We start from the raw sequence: 23,399 nt of genomic DNA on the forward strand, positions 1-23,399 counted from the left end.
GTATCACTGAAATGCCACAATGACTCTTGTTTTATTTTTTCCTGCTGTTGATAAACTGGACATTTCTGGCACTCCCTTCCTGAGGCTTCCTCTCCTGTGCTGTGACATTGAGACCTGAATGCCAAGTTTACCTGTTGGACTCAACATACTGCTTATATGTAAGGCTCACCTGGAGTCTCCTGGGAGAGCGGGCGGAGGAGGGGAAGGATAACTGTTTCAGTTAATGGCCGTTTGGTGCAGCTCTGAATTCTACAATGTAGCACCCAGTGGGGCCACTCTGCATGTCCTGTGAGTGAAAGTCTGCTTGAAAGAAAGCTAGCTCAGCTTACCAGAAAGCATTTGGAGTGGGCAGATTGATGACTGGGGATGGGTCTCCAGATCTTTTTGTGTTTCTTTCCATTCTGCTGTTTCCTAAAAAGTCTGTATTGGAATCCCTGAAGTCCCACACTGAATGACCCAGACCTTCTTGGAGGAGCATCTGGTGTCCTGCTCTTGAAAAAAAAAAATTGTGACAGCAGCATCTCAGCATCCAGGCTGGACTTAGCTGTCACCCCACCACATCCCTTCAAGCTGAAAAGTTCAGGCACTACCATGTGGTGCCTGTGAGCAGAAAGTCCTGTTTGTCTGTCCATCTTTCTCGGGAGGTTCCTAGAACTTGAGCATGGGGAGTGGGGTCTTGTGTGACTCTCCCAGTGGGGCTTTCCAGGAAAGGTACAAGAGCTCCTTGTCCAGAGGTGAGGTGGGGATTGTTCCCAACTGTCATGATAAAGCTGGGACAGAGTGCAAACAAAAGAGGAACTATGCTATGGCTAGGGCACCAAGTGAGCATCCTTAAATGTTTCCTAGAGGCACGCTCTTATTAGTAGGTATAACATTTACTGCCCTTTCAGATACTACTTCTTAGAACAAAGGCTTACCATGCTCAGGATTCTTATTACAAATGAACATTAAGTCGTACACAAAACTTTCTATATCTGGGGAGAAAACCTTACCACTCTTCTTCCATTTTTGGTTGATGTGAATACCAATGATTTTCCACTGCTAAACAAACTTTGCATTCCTGGAATGAACTTCCCTTACAAAGGTGTTTTTTTGTTTGTTTTTTTTTTACTATATGTCACCAATTCAGTTAGCTAATTATTTTCTTCAGCGTTTTATGAGGAAGATTAACGTAATTGTCCTTTCTTTTAATGTCCTTCCCTTTTGACATCATCTGGATTATACTGACCTCATAAAATGAGCTGGGACATGTTCCCTTTTTCTACCTTCCCCAAGCGTCTGTGGAAGAAAGGTCTGTTTCACTAATGGAGACCAGAAAAAAATTGCAAGATTTTTAGCCATGAATTCAACTTTTATGAATCTTCTTATGAATTCTTTGAAAATTTCATACTATGTATTTTCTACTATTTTTAAAGTAAAGTTCTGGCAAACTGTGTTTTATGTTGTTCTTTTTCTTTTTCTTTTTTCAATTTTTGAGACAGGGTCTCACTATGTTGGCATACTTGGCCTGAAACTTACAGGTTCCAGACCTTCCCCAAATCGCTGGGACTACAGGCAAATACTACCACATCTGTGGGACAGTTTGGGAGGGGAGGACAGTTTGTTTTGGTCTGTTTTTATCAGTGGTTTTGTTTGGGCTTTTTTGAGACAGGGTTTGACTATGTAGCCCAAGCTAGGCTGCTTCAGCCTCCCAAAAGCCGGGAGTGCAGAGATATATCACAATGGTGAGCTCCCAACCTTTACCTTTTTAAGAAGTTGCTTTGGTAAATTTGCCTAATATTAAAAGTATTTATGGAATTACTTTTATATTAATCTTTATATTGTCTGTACCAATATTCCCTTTTATATTCCTAATGGAGGTATTTTATAGAAAATATTTTAAGTAGTTTAAAATAATCTATCCCTGACCTACTGAAGAATGTAATAAATAAAATGAAGTATATCCATATAGTATTATTTAGCCATAAAAAGAACAAATTACTGATAGTATATCTTTTGAAAACATGCTGAGTGGAAGAAGCCATTTACACAGGCGCTCATGCTGTATATGTTTATTCATACAAAATGTGCAGAATTGGAAAATGTATGGAGTCAGAAAACAGATTGGAGATTTCCCATAGCTAAGGGCATTAGGAATGACTGCTAAAATTATGGGGTTTCTCTGGGGGATAGTAGAAATATTCTAAACTGGCAATAGTGATTGTTGCACATTGAGTTGTGAGCTATGTGAATCTGAGCTCAATGAAGTTGTTTATCTTTAAAATGTCACTGAGTTTAATACCCAGCACAACAAAAATTAACCAATCAACCAAACCAAAAACACAAACTTTATAATATTGGACAAATTACATCCTTCCTCAATTTTTTCCTAAACAACTCATGGAAAAGTATAGTCATTTAACATCTAAGCCTAGGTACCACTATGTCAATTTTTCTTGTCTTTGGTAACTTGGAGGCTCTTCCTCCTGACATCACACCACAGCAGTAGCATGGCACTGACCCTCCTAGTTCTCAGAACACTGATGTCATATGTCTTTCATAAAAAGTATGCCTGTACATTTTGGGGATATCTGCTAGTTCCAAGACTATTGTCCTAGCTGACAGTGCCTCACAGGCCAGACATGTGCAAAAGAAAGGGATTGTGTTCTAGTCTCTGCCAGCTGTATGGAAATCTATCCCCGGGTGGCAAGGCCCCTGTAAGCCAGTTAGGGTCAGGACTTGGATTGCTGACCCAGACCTGGACACTTCCAGAAGGTCAGCTCCAGCCCAGAAGCGTGAAAGAGATACAGTCAGACTAACCTCTCATCTCTGGAAGTCACAACAATGTAGAAAACAACCTGGACAAGATGACCTTGTTTCACTGGGTGACACTGAACTGAATGCTGCTCAGCTCTGCCTGTGGCTGTCTGAACAGCTTCTGCCAGCTAAGGCGATTTATATTGCTGAAAAACTTGATCCCTCACTTTTCCCTTGTGCTGTCTTTTGTGGGTGAATTTAATCTTTGTACCTGCCATGTCTGCTGAATATATAATTAGCAGGCTGGCATCTGAGCAGCAGGGTTTCTCAGTTAGCTTTATTTAGGGGTGGAAATGTGTTTCTTTGTACTTTGAGTAAACTTAGGCACCCCAACTTCCTTATTACCCTGACTATGCCAGCCTTACTTAACACTCAGAATTCATCAAGAACATGGAAGTACCGAGTCTGGGTGTCAATTAATTACCTTGTCCTTTAGATGTGAGTGAAACTGGCTCATTGTGTAGGTTATGTAAAGATCTGTGGCTCCTCCTAGCCCCTTGGTCACTTCGTGGAGACAGGAGTCCTGTGGTTACCTCTGACTACAGCCAATGTAAACTGCTATCCATTAGGGACTGTCTGCTGTCTCCCTGTTGCTGTCCATCTCTCCAGGTCATAGAATTCAGAATTTGCTTTTCATTAGTGCTGTGCAGAGTTGGGAAGAAATCCTCTAAACATGGACCTAGTAGACCTCAGAGTTTTGGATTTACTTCTGAGCAACAAGGCCACGAATAAAACACACCATCCAAGGTAACTTGTATCAGTGTTGCCAGGTTATAATCAGTTTTAATTGGTTCAGAATAAATTATTTTCTTATTCCTTAAAAAAAAAACAAAAACAAAAACAAAAAACTGAGTGAGACTCATAGAGCATTCCTCTACCCCATGTAATATCTAGACTGCTGCCTACGGCTCAGCCCTTTCTTCTCCTTTCCTGCTTTGCTCTAACATCCTTATGGCCAAAGCCGAAATCCAACTTCTTAGGTAGAGAAAACTTTTTCTAATTTTTTCCTGACTCTAGGCTTTTGTCAGCATATCTTAGAACATTAAACTAAAGTTTCAAACTGTTGTTTATAAGGATTTGCCCATTAAAGTCATAAGCAGGCAATCTGCAATCTGCCTCTGTGTCAGTGGAGATTAGGTCTGTGCATTTTGTGTGTTTTTAACATGAATCAGGAAAAATCCACTGGATAACACAGTACTAAATATTAACAAAATAACAGGACAAGAAAATGAGATTCAGTCAACAGTATTTATTGAATACCTTTGATGTTCTAGGCACCAAGTTAGTCATAAAGAGGAACAGAAGCAGACACAGCTCTGCCCTTGTGTCGTTTACAGAGCTGCTGTGAGAGAGAAACATCACATACAGAGGCAAAATGAAGCTGTGAGTGACAAGTGTCTGGAAGATGGGTTGCAGGTGCTGAGAGAAATACACTACCTAGCAGGAGCTGGGCAGGCAAATTCCACGAGGCCTGACAGCAAAGCTGTGACCTGAAGGTTCACTGTGTTTATTTGGGATATAGCAAATACCATTTCAGGAGAAGGATGCAGGCTACTGAAAGGCTCTGTGACATCAGAAAACCTTGATGAAGGACTGAAAGAAGGCCCACATGGTCGGGGCTGCAAACTTGAGTAGCACTGGGTAGTAGACTAGGTTAGAGAGGAGTAAAGCCAGACCACTACAAAGTTTGAAGCCAAGAAGAGATTGCAATAATTTACATTTTTGGGAGGGAAAAAAAACCACTCTGGCTACAGTACAGATGATGAACAGGAATATTACAAGGACTTGAGCTAAACTGTCAGCTGTCTGGAGTGCCTATGTAGAGATGAACAATTACTCAGAGAAGCAATTTATCTGTATGGGTGTGCTGTAGTGTAGTTGCTATACTACATGGATATATACATATAATTAGTCAGAACATCCATTTATAAAGCCACCAACAGAAGTGATAGCCTGTCTTGCCTCCCAAAACTTCTTGCCCCTTCTGCCAAAGTTTCTTTCTCCACTTAATAAAAATTATTAGTACATATTAACTGTACAAAACAAGCTTCATTATTACATCTCCATATATGCTTATAATCGGAATCCACTTTTAATCATTCATATTCCCTCCTTCTCCCCCTTGTTTTTCTTGGAGGGAGGGTCAAGTAAAGACACTGGGGATCAAACCCAAGACCTTATAAGGCTAACCACTGTTCTACCTGAGCTACATTCCCAGCCACTTTTCTTGCTTTTTAAAAATATCATTTGCTTAAATGGTCATTTTTCATTTTTGCACACATAGTCTCTTCTTAAACTTAGTTTTTCTCTGTCAAGAAAAAATAGTCAAAGTCACAGCCAGTACTTTCTTTTTAGTATTCCCTACAAAAACCAAAACACTTCCTCAGGCTCTGGGATGTAGCTCAGTTGGCAGAATGCTTGCTTAGCAGGCAAAAGCCCTGGGTTCCATTCTCAGTGCCACATAAGCCTGGTGTGCTGACATAATGGCTGTCACCCCAGCATTCCGGTGGTGGAGGCCAGATCAGAGGCTCAAGGTCATTCCTGGTTACATAGGATGTTCAAGGCTAGTCTGGGCTACATGAAACCCCCATCTTACAGGAAAAAGGAGAAAAGAGAGAAAGAAGTGGGGGAAATTCTCCCATTTTTCTCCATCATTTCATTTGCCCTCAAATCTGCCAGCAAGGACAGACCTAGTACATTTCACTATAAACATATCTTTGTGAGATAAAAGTAGCATCACTGTCTATTTGTAATGAAAACATTGGAAGAAGAATTATTTCATTAGTAAAAGAAAAAGTAGCAAAATTTCAAGCTGGCATCAGAATATTTGAGAAAAAAGAGTTGAATTATATGTAATAACTTAAAGGCATATTAAATATATTTGCACTAGGAGGCAAAAAAAATCGTCTTTCCTTCCTATACTACAAATCAAAAAAGGTGCCTCAGACATTCTAAGCAAGTGCTCTACCACCAAGCTACACTCCCAGACTGAAAATTATAAAATTTTCTTCAGAAAAGAAATATTCAAAACATTATAGTCAGATTATAAGTGCATGTTTGTAACCCCAGCTCTCAAGCAGGAGGACTGTAAGCTTCAGGCCAGCTTGGGCTACACACTAAGACCTTGTTAAAACAAAACAAAACAAAACAAAACAAAACAAAACAGGGAGGGATGACACAGAGGGTGAGACTTACAGAGATTTTAAAATTGATGGAGTAATATCTTCAATAGAAACAGGCCACTTCACTCCTGTGTGGTTGTTAGGAATGTGAACGAACATGTAAACATGCTATAAGCCAGATTTCTTTCTTTCTGCTGTTTTGTTATGTTTTGTTTTTGAGATAAAGTCTTAATATGTACACCCAGGCTCGTCTGGATCTCAAAATTTTCCTGCTTTAGCCCCGCAAATGCAAAAATACCACCATGCCTACCATGTAACGCTCAGGGAGATCAGCGAGAAAGAAGGAACTACTTGGAGATACAGAGATCTGAAAAACCCACATGTCAGTTTTTCTCAAACAGAAAACAACCTCAGTGCTCCAAAATTAAAGACATCATTAAATGATACAACTCTAAAATTAAATTAAATTTCAGAGAGCGTTTAATGCTGTAGAAAACGCGAATGGAAAAGTAGGTAAAGCCTTGTCAGCGAGCATTGTACTTAAAGCCCTGTAGTCAGTGTTCCTCTATGTCACTCATCTGTTTGCCGCTTTATGGTTTTTCAACCCTCCAAGATTATTTTTATTGTGCCAAAAATAATGCCTCAGAATTTCTTACAGTGGATCTTCTGAGAATAAACTTTTTCTTTGTCCAATAAAATACCTTTATTTTACTTTACGAAAATAGTGGAGACCAGCTTCATGTAAAAATATAAATGCATAAAGTATACACATACACAAATATATATATAAGACTCTATAAAATAGCTCTATACACCTTCAATTTAAGAACACAGAAAAAAGACAATTCTCAACTTTCTTCTAGGCTAGTCCAGCACCCATGGCTTTCAGAGTCACCCGTGCAGCTTATCAATGCAATGGCAGGGTCCACTCTGACCTCTTGACTGAACCACCAGAAGCAGAGGCAGCAGCTGTCCATTGGAGAATTTTGCTTATCTATTAATTCAATCCGTTACATCACTAATTTTGGCAAAGCATGTTCACATTGGGAATAAATGTTTTGATCTGTGTTTCCGAACAGGCCTGGAATTCTGAGGTAGCCATTATGCAGGACTAACCTAAACTGTGCAGAACATATGGCATTCCTGACCCCCACTGACTAAACTACTGTGGTGCCACCATCTCCCCCTCAGTCACTGCAACAGGAAGAACTCAAATTCCTAGTGGACTGCCCCAAACCATGTGTTGAAAGAAACCAGAATGCCGACTTAAAAGGCTACGATGACGCTTAGTCCACGCCTGCACCGACTACCCCAGTCACTGCACCAAGATGTTCTTATTAACACTGCGTATGTACCGTCCCCGTACACTGATCTGGGTTAGCAACACAACTTCTATACACATTCTGCCAGAATACCATTTTTTAGACAAGACGATCTAGTCCTAGATACTTCGCCAATAATGGCAGTTAAGCTAGGCAAAGCTAAGTCTAACACTTTACTGGAATATTGGATTCTATCTGTGGCAATAGCCACAAAATAAGTACCTCTGAAAATCTATTAGTTTGTCACATTTGTACTTTAAGAAGGATGCTGGGTATTTTTCATCATTTAAAAATAATTTATTTATTATTTAAAAAATCTTGTTCCCTCTCACTACTGAGTCAGCTCAGCAGTCCAGCTCCATCTTTGGGATTATTAGGGCCAAAATAATTTTAAGATAAAAAAATAAAAAACTAAAAGAAAAAAATCCACTTGTAACCAACAACCAAAAAATCTGTAGTGCAGGTCTGGTAATCCATCCATGTCCATATTTATGCATACAGGAGCACTGGTTTCATTTCTTGATTGGAATGCCAATCACCATAAAATCTTCTGCTAGAGTCACTTCTTGGAGCTCTAACACTGACTCAGCTTGCTTTTTCAGTTCTGCAATGCCATCTGTCTCTCCTTCTCTAGCCAAGGCAATTGGTTTGTACCTCTGACTGAAGTGCGTCAGGACCAGCCTCTTTGCATGGCACAGCTTTGCAAATGTTGCTGCCATCTGCGGTGTGCTGTGGCCATGCTCCTTTGCTTTGTCCATCTGGGAATCATCCAGAGTTGCCTCGTGGATCAACAGGTCCGCTTCAAAGCACAGCTTCACTCCTCCATCACCCACGACCCCAGAGCAGTCACCTAATATGCAGACTTTTCTTCCAACCATAGGCTTTTTTAAGACATCTTGGGGAAAAATTGTAACTCCATTGTCCAAAACAACAGAAATTCCATTTTTCAACTTCCCATAGGCAGGACCTGGTGGCACACCTGAAGATGAACCAGATAACATTATATCAAGGATAAGGAATTATGATTTGCAAAAAGACAACTTTAACACTGTAGCAAATGGTAAAGACCAAAGGCATCAGGGACCTGGAGGAGATGGCTCAGCAGTTAAGAGCACTTGCTGCTCTTTCAGAGGACCTGGATTCAGTTCCCAGTACCTAGATAGCAGCTCACAAATGTCTGAAACCCCAGTTCCAGGCCTTCTGAGGGTGAGGCAAATACATGCTGCACAGACATAATGCAGGCAAAACACCCATACCCATCAAAACCTTTTCTTTTTTTAATTAAAAGCATCTAATTATTTTCAAAACTGAAAGAAATGCTTTACTACTTGTAGACAACAGGGATATTTAAACATTTAAAAAGTTCAGTGTTGACATGGTTATTAACATGGCTTTATACTCGAAACCTTTTCCAAGTACACAGGTAAGCTGACTTTTAAGCTGTAAAGTACCACTTAGGCCTTACTACACTCAAGACACCAGCTTTGATTTTCTGCTTTGCATGGGAATAACAGTTTTTGAAGATCCATTACTTTCAATAATGTCAGAGACTGGATGTAAACGATTATATAATCAATATCTCTAGTCAGAACAAGTATTTGTGAACTGACTAGGTAAGAAACTTGATAGAGAGGGCTAATGGGGCCACAAGTTTGGGTAGGGAGAAGTTCAGTTGATTAAGACACTTGCAGCCAGGCCTGACCACCTCAGTTTGATCCCAGAAACCTACATGGTGGAAGGAGAGAATCAACTCCCAAAAGTTGTCCTCTGACCTCCACCTGCATACCATGACAAACACACATGCACATACCAAACCAACAAAAATATGGCCATGGGGTGTTTCAGGCAATCACACATGTTAAATCATCTTGGTAGATGGTAGCTGTTCCAGATTTTCAAGCTTTAGTGTTATATTAGTATAGATTAATACTGTGGATAATACTTACAAACAAATATGTGGTCAACATTTTCAACAGAGATCCTGTTTAAAGTTTCCAAATATAACAGTATTTTCACAGTATTTAGATCACAAAAACATCTTTGGCCTCATCACTTTTCCTCATTATCTAGTATAGTATACTGTTTTAATTGGGGAAGATACTGCATACCCAAGAATTAAACAGAATGTCTACCATTCTTTCAGCAAGGATATCCATGCCATGCCAAATGTAGTGGTGAGGCTGGAAGTGGGATGAATCTGGCCTCCATTTCTTAAGGGTGCTGAGGTCTCCTCACTTATATGCCACTGGCCTCACATGGAGAAATAATAAGGTCTTCAATGACCTGTGCCCATCTTTGTGTGTTTCCTTTCCACTATGATGACACATGGTATGTAAAATTGGTTAAGGTGCATTGTTCTGAATGCCAAACTATTTTAACTGAGATTAATGAGTAGGCAAGGTAAACAGAAAAGAAACACTTAAGGTAGTTGGCTACTGTTGTAAGGTAAAGACCTACAGCAAAATCCTTACACCAAAGATGTCACTGAAGGACCAGGAGACACCTTAGTGGGTAAAGTGTGTGCTGACCAAGCACGGGGACCTGAGTTCAGATCCCCAGTTCCCATATAAAAGCCAGGTATGGTGCTTGCATCTGTAACTCAGCACTGGGGGAACAGAAACAGGTAGATCCTAGGGTTCGCGCTGGGTAGCTAATATAGCCAAAACAAAGAAATTCTAGGTTCAGTGAGAGACTTCTATCCAAAAGGAAGATGACATCTAACATCGACCTCTGGCCTCTATATGTACATGTATGGGTGAGAGGAGACACACACACACACACCCTCAAACAAAGATATTATTGAAAACATGCCTCTGGGCTGTACACACTTCCAATTCCACCCAATCTTGAGGCAGAGGCTGGAGGATCATGAGTTTGAATTTGAACTACATAATGAGCTGTTGGTCAGGCTGGGCTACAGGAAATCCTGTATCAGAAATAAAAATAAAAACAGAAACCTATTTTTTAAAAAACTGCAAAAATAAGGCATGAAGATTGGGAGTGTAGCTTAGTGCTAAAGCACATGGGAGGCCAGGGCTTGAACCTTGGCATGGCCAAAAGTAAAACAAAAAGGAAATCTTAAGGAAATAAAGATAAGTCATGAACTTTTCATCCCAATTCAAACCACTCTGCCAACCAAGACAGAGCTCGGTCTGGTCATACAGGCTGTGCCTCCCAGCTTCTCAGAATGATCACATTCAAAGCCACCATGGGCAACTTAGTGAGACCCTGATTAAGGTAAAAAAATAGTAAAAAGGGTTGGAGATAGCTCAGTGGTAGATTGTTGTATGTCCCAGATTCAATTCCCAGTGCAGCCAAAAAAGAAAGAAAAGGAATGTGAATCCAGGAAGCTAACAAGTAAAGATTCAAAGAGATTAAATATTTAAGTTTTGTTCTGAACAGCATCTTTGGGCCAAGGAAATGAGTGCTTACTGTGGCCACACAGGAAACAGGCTCCCCTGACCTCCCAGTGGCTTCCATTAGAAGAGCTCAGGTAAAGAGAAGGAAAGGCATGCTTACCGAGGTCTTTCAGCTTCTGGGCATTGAGTTTACCTGCACGTTTCTTTTCCATGACTGAAAAACCAAAGGATGGAATTCTATGGAAGAGGCGAAATGCTTTTACAACAAACTGATCATCATCAACTAGACAGTATGAGTTTTCTTCTGCGTCTAACAAAATAGTTCGTCCTTGTCCTTTGGGAGGGCTGTCTGCTTCATCCACATGTGGAAATTCTTTTAGCTCTTCCACAGGACACTGATCAGCCGTAGGTACTAGCTCATGAACCACATAAGGAAAAACCAACTCTGTGTGAGAGAGCTCCATGGTTCTCCAGATAAAGTCCCGAAGTCCTACTGGACCATAGATTTCAATAGGCTGCCTCGTGACCACAGAGCCACTCTGTAAGCTGATTGTACAGAGGAGGCCTGGAAGGCCAAAGAAGTGGTCTCCATGAAGATGTGTGATGAAGATCTTGGTAATTCTCCCTTTTGATTGAGACAGAGGGATGTATTAGGAAAGGTTTCAGAAATAAAAACCAAGACAACACTATGTGACTGAGCATTCCCATCCCTCAGCCATGCTGGATAATAGCCTGGTGCAGACTGCACAGTTGCTTTAACACTGCATTGCCCTTGGGGGCATCCTCAGTTCCACAGCAAAGCAACTTAAAACAAGCCTAACAACTTATATCAAGAAATTAACTGAAACTAGACATTCTGTATGTTACTACAAATGCATGCATTCCTTTTCATTTTGCTGCAGAACTCCAGGAAAAGAGAGACAAGCTTTATTATTTGGTTGGTTGGCTGGTTCTGTGTACATGTGTGTTTTGTGGGTGCATGTGTTGTGTGTAGGAGATTAGGTATCTTCCTCTATTGCTCTCTACCTTAGTACCTTGACACAGGGTCTCTCATAAACCAGAAGCTCGCCATTTTGGCTAGGCTGGCTGACCAGTGAGCTCCCAGGATCTGCCTTCCTGAGTACCCACCAGTGCTGGGGTTACAGACACCACACAGCCATGCCCTGCTTTTTACATGGATGCTGTCGCTCTACACTGAGGACCTCCTGCTTGCCCAGCTTGGAAACTTTCTAAGACAAGATATCACTCTATAGTCCATGCTAGTCTGGAGCTCACTGTGTAATCCAGGCAGCTATGAAGTTGTGGCAATCCTCCTGCCTTAGCTTTCCAAGTAATAGAATTACAGGTGCAAACTCCCAAGCCCAGTTTCACTGGATGGCTTAAATACTATAGTATTTTTTTTTTCTGTGAAAAATCTTCAAATTACAGTGTTTTATAGCTCTACAAGTGTTTTCCTACATATTCTTACTTTTTAAAAGTGAAATATAGCCGGGTGTGGTGGCACATGCCTATAACCCCAGCACTTTGGGAGGCAGAGGCAGGCAGATCTCTATGAGTTTTCTTCTGCGTCTAACAAAATAGTTCGTCCTTGTCCTTTGGGAGGGCTGTCTGCTTCATCCACATGTGGAAATTCTTTTAGCTCTTCCATGGGACACTAATCAGCTGTAGGTACTAGCTCATGAACCACATAAGGAAAAACCAACTCTGTGTGAGAGAGCTCCATGGTTCTCCAGGTAAGTCCTGAAGTCCTACTGGGCCATAGATTTCAATAGGCTGCCTTGTGACCACAGAGCCACTCTGTAAGCTGATTGTACAGAGGAGGCTACACAGAGAAACCCTGTTTCAAAAAACAAAACAAAGTGATATATAGGGCTGGAGAGATGACTCAGTGTTTGAGAGCACTGACTGTTTTTCCAGAAGACCTAGGTTCAATTCCCAGCAGCCACATGGTGGCAAACAACTACCCAGTCCCAGGGTATCTGGCACTCTCACATATATGTACATGCAGTACAATGAACATTTAAAAAATGGTGGGCGTCATGGAACACAATTTTAATCTCAGCTCTTGGGAGGCAGAGGCAGGTAGATCTTTGAGTTTTAGGCCAGCTTGGTCTACAAAGTGAGTTCTAGGATAGCCAGGGCCACAAAGGAAAATCCTGTCTTGAAAAACAAACAAATAACAAAAAAAAGTGAAATATAAAAGTACAGCAAGATAATTCACTTAACTAAATGGGCCTCCAGTGTCAAAGCATCTTTCAATTACACTGTCCCTTACAGCTCCCTCTGAGACCAGCAAGCATGGACCTAAAGCAAACTGAGATGTTCTACTGCCTCTAATTGACTGGGTCAGGCCTAAACCCAATACTGTCTTTTAAGGTCTCCTTCCTGGACAGAGATTCACCAAGACAGAGCTGTGTGTCCCAGTGAGGATGTGGAGGAAGGTAGAAGAAAAGAAGAGGGAAGAATAAGAGAGGCAGAAGAGGCACAGGGTAAGAGAAGAGGGAGGGCAAGGCCATCAGACACCAGAGCAGACTGAAAGCAAACCCTGATCATACTATATGAGGGCACATGTGCCCAGCTCTCGTTTCTATTCTGAAAGTACACAACAGCCACTCCAGTGCACACTGGCTTAGGTTGTAACTTGATTTAGCTAGTGGTAAACTGAATTTATTGCTGGCAAATGGCAGGATGCCTCATCAGCGTTTTCTGAGATGCGCCACAGGCATTTTGAAAGTAACAATCACAACCAGCAGATTTCCAGTAGAACAGGCTCGAGGGCCACCTATCTGCACTATACGATACCATAAAAGTACAGGAGCACTTTATTGATACCATAAAAGAACAGGAACAGTTTATCACACTGTGATTTGTTCTGACAGTAAATGCTCTCAAAGCAAGCCTTCCCAGAATGACTACGCCCAGGCGGCAGTGGCCAAGAACAATGGTCAGCTCAGAGGCTGATTTGGGTCTTTAAGGATCCCCAGGAGGTGGTCTTTCATTTCACAAGGTTCTTCTCACACTATAGATGTCTCTTCCACATGTTGCTTTTGCTTATCTGTTCTTCAGATTTTGTTTTGTAATTTCTATGTGGTGCCAGAATCTAGGATGCCACCCACACTCAGCAAGCACCAACCACTGAGCTCTACCCCAGACCTCTTTTTAGCCTTCATTTTTTTATTGTATTTTTAAATTTTTTTTTTTCAAATGCAAGGATATTCCTTGAATTTTCTCTTTCCAGGCAGCCTCTCTGCATGACCCAAGAACTCTAACAGACAAAAGGAGTTCGGCAGCCACTGAGTACAGAATTTGTATTAGCCTCAACACTTCCAACATCAGACTTTTCGAGCCTTCTCACTACCTATGCAAAACAAGGCCAAAACTGAGTACAAAGAGTCTTGGAACACACAGCAAGGGAGGCCAGTGACGTAAGAGAAAAGCTTCTTCCCATAGTTATGAAAGGTATGAGGAAGCTATCAGATGAAGAGTAAAAATCACAGCCCCTTCCTTTCCCTAAGAAGAAGGAAGTGGTGGGAAAACACTGCCCACAAAGGAGCACAACGGTAAAGCATCCTTAGTTGAACATGATGATGAAGTTAAACCTACTGCTCTACAGTATATGATATATATGTATATATTTGTATGTATGTGATATATACATATATGTGTATATACACACACGTACACTGTTTAGCTAAAGAAGCTAATGGCAAATAAAGTGTAGTTTCATTTATGCAAATTACACATACTTCAATACACATACTTATACCATTACTACATCTATATGTACAGAAAATGTGCCTGCGGGAGCTAGGAACATAGGTCAGTAGGCAGTGTTTGCCTACCAAGCACCAAGCCCTGAGTTCACTCCCAGTACTGCAGAAATTGGGTATAGTGGTTCATGCCTGTAATCCCAGCACTTGGGATGGAGAGGCAGGAGGACTGACAGTCAAGCTCATGGGCTACACAAGTTCAAAGCCTAGACTACACGAAACTGCCTCTAAGAAAAGAGAGGGTGGGAGGTATCTTGGTGAGGAAGACTTGGGCTTTCCTTATTTATACTTTCTAGTTTTATTTTATTTGAATTTCTTCAATAAAAATATATGTTCCAAACATTTTATAATTACGAGGTTTTTGTTCCTTTGAGACAAGTTTCATGTAGCCTAGGCTTGACTCAAACATATAAATAACCTTAAACTCCTAATCCTCCTGCTTCTACCTGCTAAGTACTGGGCTGCATCAGTACAGCAGCCTCAGCAATGCCTGCCTGCCTGTCTTCCTTCTCTCCTTCCTTCCCTCCCTCCCCTTCTACAGCTCTAGCTTGTGTACATACACTTTAAAATAAGCCAAACCTGGGGGTATACATTATTATTCCAACTACTGGGAAAGCTGAGTCAGGAAGAACACAAATTCAAGGCCTGTCTGGGCTACTGAGTGAATTCACAGATAGCCAATGGGTAACTTTGCAAACCCTTATCTCAGAATAAAATTTGGGAAAAATACACAGTACTAAATATGCATGGCTCAGTGGTAGAGCACTCAACTGGCAGTAGTCCCAGATACACATATGTAAATCTTTATAATTATTTTCTTTTTTTAATGCTGGGTCTAAATCCAGGGCCTTAAACATATTAAAAACACGCTTTACTACTGAGTCCCATTCAAAAACTTTTGAATTGTGTTACGGTAATGTTTTTGTAATGCTTTTAGGAGTAACTTCATAACCCTTTCTTTTGCTTTGTTAATTCTGGTTCCAATGCTGGGACCTGGAACCACAATGTTATACATCCTAAGCATGCACTCTACCACAGTTAGTGGCTCCTCTCTCATGCTATATTTAAAAATACCTCCCTTCCTTCCTGTATCATTACATGATTGATGGCTGCTTGTCCCTGGACACTAGAAGTATGTGTGCTAGACCCTCTGATGAGCTGTAGCAACTGTGGTTTATCAAGACCTCAGAAGTGGGAGATCCTAACTGTCTATATGTTAGGCATCCATCAGGCACATAAGTTTCACTAAACTTACCTGACTGTACATCGGTGTGCAGAAACATACTTAAATAGCATAGTTTAGATATTAATGACAATAAGAAGTTAATACAAATAAGATAAAGGGATGCCTGGGGTGATGGAAAGAATGCTTAATCCAGGAGCTTCAGAAAAACCACTAAGAATGTAGCCTTTGAGATGGGAGTTAAATGATGAAAATCTACTAAATAATGAGCTAATAAAAATTATTTTTAAAGATTTAAGTAATGAGAATCCATGTAGGATATGGATTACTTAATATGTATAATTCTTTTAACAATCTTTTTTTTTTTTTTTTTAAGACAAGGTCTCACTGTGTAGCTCAGGCTAGCCTCTAACTCACCCTTTCTGCCTCCTGAATACAAAGACTCCAAGCAAGTGCCACACATACGGTTTATAATGTCTCTTTTAGGCAGAGTTTGCATCCCTGTTTTTTGAGACAAGAAAGGCAAATTTAAGCCCGCTGATCTGCTAAGGTCAAGGCTGAGGTACAACTAGGCCTAATCCCCAGGCCTGCATTCCTCCTCTCCAGGTGCTGGGCTTGGCGTTACTCCACTCCCTCAGGCTGGACTTCAGTTCTCCCCAGGTCAGGGAATTATTTTTGCTCTCTCAGAAACTCGTAGATTAGCTTGTCTAAGATTGATACCATGATAGCAAGGGAAACAGTATCCTCCTCTGACCACCTACACTATTTCCTGGAGGAGACAAGTGCAGTCAGCACTCCCTTAGGCCAGGGTCCATCTGCTAAACTGCTGTATCTCTCCCTATTCTGCACACCCAGGCCTTCATAAATCCTTCCTCTGGACACTTACAGGATGAATGAAAAGCAAGGAAATGCACACGTGGCATTCAGCAAGCACTGCTGGAGGCCTGACACTCTTCCAAGTCTTGTCAGACAGTTGTAGTTATGAGGTAGATACAGCTTCAGGGCTGTTACTGAATAACAGAGCCAAGAGCATGCAACACAGCAGAAGACAATTCGAAGTAAGCTGGATGCACACTGACCTGCTTTGAGCTGACTTTTCATAAGCTGCGTCTGTGTGCCCTCCCCACAGTCAAAGAGCCAGCACTCGCCTTCACACCGAAGAACCACAGCAGAGGCACCCCGGGTCGGGGATGGGTATGCTGCTCCTGTCCCAAGAAAGGTCACATCCATAGACATCTTCAACCCTGCAGCAGAAGTATCACCTGGAGGTTACTTGAAAATCACTGCACCAAAGACCTGCTCCTGTGAGGTTTCCTACAATTGCTTGCTTGGTTGGTTTGTGATGCTGGGGCTAGAACCCAGATCTACATACTTGCTGAATATGTGCTCGACATGGAGCTATACCTTCAACCCCTTCTTATGCTCTAGTTATAATGATTTGTTTGGTGGTTTAAAATAGTGCTGGTACTCTACCACTGAGCTATACCCCCATCATGGTCTTAAGTGGCTAAAAGTCACCAAACCTTATACATAACACACACACCCTTTTGAGGATCAGCAGGTAAAGCCATTTGCCCCTAAGCCTGACAACCCAAGTTTGGTCCCTAGAATCCATATGGTGGAGGTTCAGAACCAGTTCCAAGTTATCTTTCGACCTCCATCTTTTGATCTTTTGAAGTCATATTTAAGGAAGTAAGACTATCTCTATAATTCAGTAAAGATAGAAAGGTCATTTTATGGAGATGGGGATATAGCTCAGGGTAGTGTGCTTACCTAGCATGTACAAAGCTATAGAATTGACCCAGTACCACATATACAGACAAATGTTATTATATATGGATACACATAATACACAACACAAGAATTCAAATGACACTTGTCTCTAATGTCAATACTGGCTCATCAACTTAACAGATTAATGTTAGTATAAGAGAAAATGGGACAGTGAAGGTGAGGTCTATGAGAAGTCTCCACACTTCGTAAGAATTCATTTCTTAAAGTCCCCATTAACACTAAGCCCCTCATTAATACTAAGTTCTCACTAAGGGTCTACACAAGAGGTAGAATTTGATCACGCTCACCATGTGGCAGTCATGGTCATCAGCCCTTCCTGAAGGATCAGGCCATTGTACAACACTGATGTTTCTCAGCAATGCAAATGGTGTACTTCCCTCAGGGGCAGAGTTCATGCTGTTAAAGGGGTCTGCCTTTGCCTTTCTCCCCCAAGTCCTGAGGCTCAGACACCAGGCCTCATGCACTGAGCAGAAGAGCTCTGCCATAGTGTACCTCCAGCCTGGGCTCCATCTACTCTTGTCAGTGATCTGCAACCTAGTGAATTGCAGCGTCTGCCAACTGCTGGCACCATTCTCAGTAGATGTAGGCACTGTGCCACCTCTGATCTGTGCCTGTGCTAGTAGATGAACTCACAGGCAATAAGTGAGGGTTAGCTGAAACTTACAAATAACCAGATCCACATAAGTCAGAAATTTCAATTTAAAAAAAACGACAAAATATGCCTTAAAAATTGGGAGAGCACTGGGAAATAGTTCAACAGGTGAGGCTTTGCCTACCATGCAAGAGGCTTTGGTTCCATCTCCAACATGAGGAAGGGAAATCAGGAAAACATTTATGTAACTTTGGGGAGTGTAAAAACTTTCTTACAAAGGCAAGAAGCTCTGAAATTTAAAAACAAACTCTACTTCATGTCATACCATTTTGTAACATCAGTGTATCAAAAACGCAATCAAATGACAGAAAAAAGAGAAACATCCACAAACCTCAGGCAGAGGGAAAATTTCAGAAGGAACAGAAAGATTTTTAAGAGCCAGATGACCAGGAGGCTGACTGCTACTAGCTAGTGCCTTCTAAACTTTACAGGGTTTCTCTGTGTAGTCCTGGTTCCCCTGAACTGGAGGCTCACAGAGATCCACCTGCCTCTCCCTCCTTGGGTGCAGGTATTATAGGCATGCACCACCGCGCCTGGACATTAGCCAACATTTTTTAAAAATGCTTCTTTAAAAATTTCATGTGGGGCGTGGTGGCATATTCCTTTAATCCCAGCTCTCAGACAACAGGCAGGCAGATCTCTGTAAATTCCAGACCAACCTGGTCTATATAACAAGTTCCAGGCCACCTATATCTACCCAGTAAAGGCCTTTCCCCCCCCCAAAAAAAAAAAAGAAAAAAAAACCAAATCAAAAACAAGCACACACACACACACACACACACACACACACACACACACACACACTGAAATTTTCAGAGGCTAGAGAGATACCTAGGCTGAGTAAAGTGCCTGACACACAGCATGAGGATGTGTGTTCAGAGCCCTAGAACCCACATAAAACCTGGCAGGGTGTGGATATAATAGGGTTGGGGGAGGAGACAACCAGGTCCCTAGACAGTTTGTGAATGGAAGGGCTTGTCTCAAAAAATTAAGGTGGAGAGTGGTCTGGAGGACACATAACACTGAATTCTGGCCTCCATATGCATTTCCACACACATGTGCATGCACACAAAATCCAACTCAGATCCTGTCACAAGGGTAGGCTAAAGCAGAGGGTCTGAGAGTCTGAGGGCCAATCTGGGCTAGAGAAATAATGTCTTGAAACAAACAAAAAACAAAATAAATAAAAAACAACAAAGAGGGGGATTTTGGACACATACAGGATCAGAACCGTCAGTGCAACATACTAGCAGAGTATTCACAAAGCTTCAGATTATCAACTCATGGGCAACCTTGAGTGTTCTACACTGCACCTTGATCCCCACTGCTCCAAAATCTCTCAATGGTATGAGGTGCTTCCAACAGGACGGACACAGTGCTGGTCACGGTCAAGTCCCACTATTTTGTTAGGTGACAAATCTCCCACTGCAGTTGTTAGCTGGCGAGACCCTCTCTGTAACTCTCTGGTCAATTACCTGGTTACCCCGAGGAGAGCTTTGTATATAAAAGGTCCATGAAGAGAGACAAGGTCTTATAACTCTTAGTGGTACAGTATGAAAAAACACAATTGGCCTCCATGAGGTTTTCTTGCTGGAAAGTAGAACCGGAACCAGACAAATGTAAACACCACTTTACTTCAAGAATTCCAGAGATAGAAAAAGTAATGTGCAGGGCTGTAGGAAAGGACAGGTAGGACCCATGACTTGGTTTTTCAGCTGGCACATTACAAGGGGGAAAAAAAAATAAGAGAAGATTAAGGAAATCAAGAGACAAGAAATACTACTCATCTGTAATATGTGCAGCTTGTTTGGTTCCTGGTCGGAATAAACTAGTAATGGAAGAGACAACAGGGGAAATGTAAACACTAGTTGGATGACAAATGATAATATGAAATGTTTATGAGGCTGATGATGACTGTTCAAACAAAGCTATAGTGTCTTAAAGACAAGCATTTAGCAGATTAAGTGGTACATTTCATAGTCGCTTTAAAACAACAGTGGGAAAGAGGGTAATGGGTGAAACAAGCTTGACACCATGAATTGGGAATTTTTTTCCCCATGTATGCTTGAAATTTTTTCCCCAATAAAAAGCTTAAAAATAAACCAAATAATCAAAACCCTCTCAGTAGGTCTGGTGGTAAACAGCAATTATTTAAGCCATGGTGTATGTTTTGTGACGTGCATCGCTCTGGGATTTCGGCATTAAAAGTGTGCAAAACACACTCGGTCCCCGTCTTCCTGGACCACAAGCAGCCTGCTCGCTTTCTCGAGACTGATCCACGTTCGAGATAGTGCGCAACTGCAAAGGCAGTCAATGCCGTCCCTTGTCACCTCGGGCCTGACTGCGGATCACAATCTCTGCTGACCGCGGGGCATCCCACAGCACCTGGGTGGATGGTGGAGACCGGCACTCCTCGGTTTCCAGGCGGGCAGGCGGGCAGGCAGCGTCAGAGCTGGTGCCGCCGCCCTGCGCTTCTCCGGGTGGGCCTGGGAGTGAGTGGCCAGGCCTGTGTCACCGCAAGGCCAGGGCGCCACGCGGCTCCTCCCGGCCGTCGGGCGCTCCCGGGCTCTCTGCGCCCGCCCCCCTCGGGCGTCCTGCCCCACTCACCCGCTCCCGGACGCCCGCCGGAGCCGAGGGAGGCGCAGGCCGGCTCCGAGGCCCAGCAGTGCACGAGCGGCGACGCGCGGCCGGAAGTGCTCCGCCCCCGCGGTCCGGCGCGGCCGCTCTAGGCGCTCGGGAGGTGCGCGGGAGGTCCGCGCTCGGTGGCCCCCGCCCGGCCCGGCGGCGGGGAGGAGCAGGGTGCAGCGTGGAGAGGGTCGCGGCGGCTCTCCACCGACTCCCCGGTCTCCGTAACGTAGCGGCTGCGAGGCGTGCCGGCTGCAGCCGCTGACCGCAAAGAGAAACTGTTTGATTTTCGTGCCCTGTATTCTGAACAAGAATTTGTTTTTGTCCTGGTGTGTTTGTGTTGTTTCTAGTCTTTGGTTGGGAGGAATCTTTCAGGATGCAAAACTTGAAAGTGTAAGCTTGTGCCTTGAGAGGGAACTTTTCAGCATAACCGCGAGCCTCCTGAACCTATGATCTTTGGTTTTGCTTTGAGGGTCTCATGTCTCCTTAGCTAGGTTTGAACTTGCTATGTAGACAGCCCACTGTTGGCCTCACACTAACAATGAACCCTCAAGAGTCTGCCTCTTCCCGAGTGAGCGCTGGAATTAAAGGCGTGTTCACGTTTCGGTTTGCTATTTCGGGATAAACTTATCACAGCAACAGAAATGACGCTTGAGCACTAGCTGTGGCTTACACTTTCACCCTGCTTCTGTGTTCTTGCTTTTCTGGAGCCCTGCTGTTTGATGAGTGCCGCTGGCACCCAAGATTTATCATCAATGCCTTGTTCTTAGACTGGAACGTTGTAGGCTCATCCTGGAAGACAAGCCTGAGAGAGCTCATCACCTACTATCTTCACGCCCTGCTCACATTCCTGTTAATGTGTAGGATAAGCCCAAATCTATCCCCCACCCCCAAAGCTGCGTGTTCTGGATCTAAAGCCTGTTAGGAAGGGTTGCTGCTATACTCTCTTGGTCCTAAATCTCAGAGGCACTCTGTTCTTTTCCTGTCTCCTCACCGCACTTGTTTGTACTCTTATTTTCTCTCTGTCAAACTAGTAGCCAGCTTCAGCAAAGGGAACTCTGTCCCCTCACTGTGATTTACTCGTCTGCTTTATAAAGTTGCTTCAAGGACAAATCTACCTGCCTCCTTCCCCTCCTCAGTGCTGTGTTACAACCTCTAACTTTTTCCATGTGAGACTCCAGTCTCCCATCTTTAATTCTGGAGTCGCACTAAACGATGTTTTGAAGAACTTCCATAACTTTTGAGGCTACAGTGGGTGAATTTAGATGCCACGTGTGCTCATTTGAGTCTGTTAAAACCTCAGCTGCTCTGTGTGTCTTTAAACTTTGTACTGGACAGACTGTGGGATCTGAACCAGGTGGGGAATTCTGCATCAGTTCCACAGCTTTACACTAGATGGATCGTGGGTCTGATCCACGAGGGTAAAAATAGCCTCCGGAGCTACAGGGGATGATGTCCCTTGCCCAGTAATGACTACCCTGAAAGAGCCAGCAATTCCTGACCCAGGAATGGAACCATTCCAGGTTGGCAACTGGGTGAGCTGATGTTTGATCCAGGAATCTATAATTATTTTATCCTTTTCCTTTTCATTTTAGCTACACAAGCATGCATGGTTTAGCTTCACTATAAATGTAAAAATTAAAATGTTTGGGCCTAAAATGACTTTAAGAAATGCATGTGTAAAAGCATACCTTACAGGTGCTTTAAGTCTGTACTGACAAGCTTCACATTTTAACTTTTATTATACTTTTACTGGGTGTCTCCTTGAACCTTAATGATTAAGTTAGACTTTGTGTTCTTAAGATGTAAATGTTTCTAAGACCTACCTTTGGAAATGCAGACTGAAGGCTGAGGATATCCTTAGTGCTGTGAAGAAAACAGATAAGCAGAGTGTTGGTGTCAAACAGCTTTGATTCTAGCAGTCAGGAGGCAGAGACAAGTGGATCTCTGTGAGTTTGAGAGGCCAGCCTGATCTACATAGTGAGTTTCAGGACAGCCAGAGCCACATAGTGAGACCTTGTCTTGAATAAACAAACAAACAAATAAAGAAAACAGATTAACTTAAAACTGACAAACGATAAATCTAAATGAATTTACAAAATATTTGGTTTTTCTTAACCAGTCTTTGTGTATGACAGTGTATATTGTACACTTCTGCTTGGGGTTTTTTGTTGTTTGTTTGTTTGTTTTCTTTAGTTTCCATGGAACTAATTAGTTTATGAGTGAGTTCTCATGCAAAGTAAAATGATTAAATTAGCCCGATTTTAAAGTTTTATTTATTTATTTTTATTTTTTTATTTGAGTTCATAGTGTAACTAGAGTTTGACAAAGTGGTCTCAAGGGTCAGAAGAAGGAGATTTAGTCACTGTGGCCACACTGGGGACGCAAACAGGTGTGTGGTGACCCCAGACCCTTCTCCAGCATTAACATACGCTTTAAATTTAAACAGAAAAAGTAAGCAGAAGACATATGTGTGATCTTGTCAGGAGATTAGCTCACTGATTTGTGTCTCAATTCTGATTCTACAAGATTGGGCAAGAAGTCTCTCATACCTGAGGGATGGACTGGTTCTCAGGAGATGAATGCTCTTGCCTTCATGGGAAGAGTCCTGTAGGCTCTCCTCTTCCTGGGAAGAGCTCTCAATGACTATTGTCAAGGTCAGGTTGGCCTGTGGGTATGTCTGTGTGTGGGACAGATTATTCTGATTGACGCAGTGGATGCAGGAAGACCCAGCCTGAAAGTGGCATCGCCTGAACTATATGAGAATAGAGAAGGC

The 23,399-nt window shown here is 42.4% G+C and overlaps 1 protein-coding gene across 4 annotated transcripts; it reads right to left on the bottom strand.

Moving 5' to 3' along the window:
• Positions 1–4,028: 4,028 nt before the first annotated feature.
• Elac1 (elaC ribonuclease Z 1) lies at positions 4,029–20,678 on the bottom strand. Of its 4 annotated transcripts, none has more exons than XM_055622577.1 (4): positions 20,606–20,678; positions 16,632–16,796; positions 10,760–11,224; positions 4,029–8,219 (listed from the first exon to the last, which is right to left on the bottom strand). In XM_055622577.1, exons 2-4 carry the CDS (start codon positions 16,786–16,788, stop codon positions 7,753–7,755), a joined length of 1,089 nt encoding a protein of 362 aa, XP_055478552.1. In that variant the 5' UTR covers positions 16,789–16,796; positions 20,606–20,678; the 3' UTR covers positions 4,029–7,752. The 4 variants fall into 4 exon arrangements, with proteins under 4 accessions (XP_055478552.1, XP_055478553.1, XP_055478554.1 ...); XM_055622578.1 differs by lacking the exon at positions 20,606–20,678 and adding an exon at positions 20,384–20,571; XM_055622579.1 differs by lacking the exon at positions 20,606–20,678 and adding an exon at positions 19,474–20,059.
• Positions 20,679–23,399: the final 2,721 nt, after the last annotated feature.

Source organism: Psammomys obesus, unplaced genomic scaffold (assembly GCF_907164565.1).
Source record: "Psammomys obesus unplaced genomic scaffold, mPsaObe1.curated_primary_1811, whole genome shotgun sequence".
Classification (NCBI taxonomy): Eukaryota; Metazoa; Chordata; class Mammalia; order Rodentia; family Muridae; genus Psammomys; species Psammomys obesus.

Bases quoted from the DNA above. Each gene is read 5' to 3' on its own strand.
- Elac1 (XM_055622577.1), bottom strand. From the start codon at position 16,788: ATGTCTATGGATGTGACCTTTCTTGGGACAGGAGCAGCATACCCATCC. The intron at 11,225-16,631 runs GTCAGTGTGCAT...CTCAATCAAAAG, and splicing joins GAAAAGTCAGCTCAAAGCAG to GGAGAATTACCAAGATCTTC. The intron at 8,220-10,759 runs GTAAGCATGCCT...GTTCATCTTCAG, and splicing joins CCAGAAGCTGAAAGACCTCG to GTGTGCCACCAGGTCCTGCC.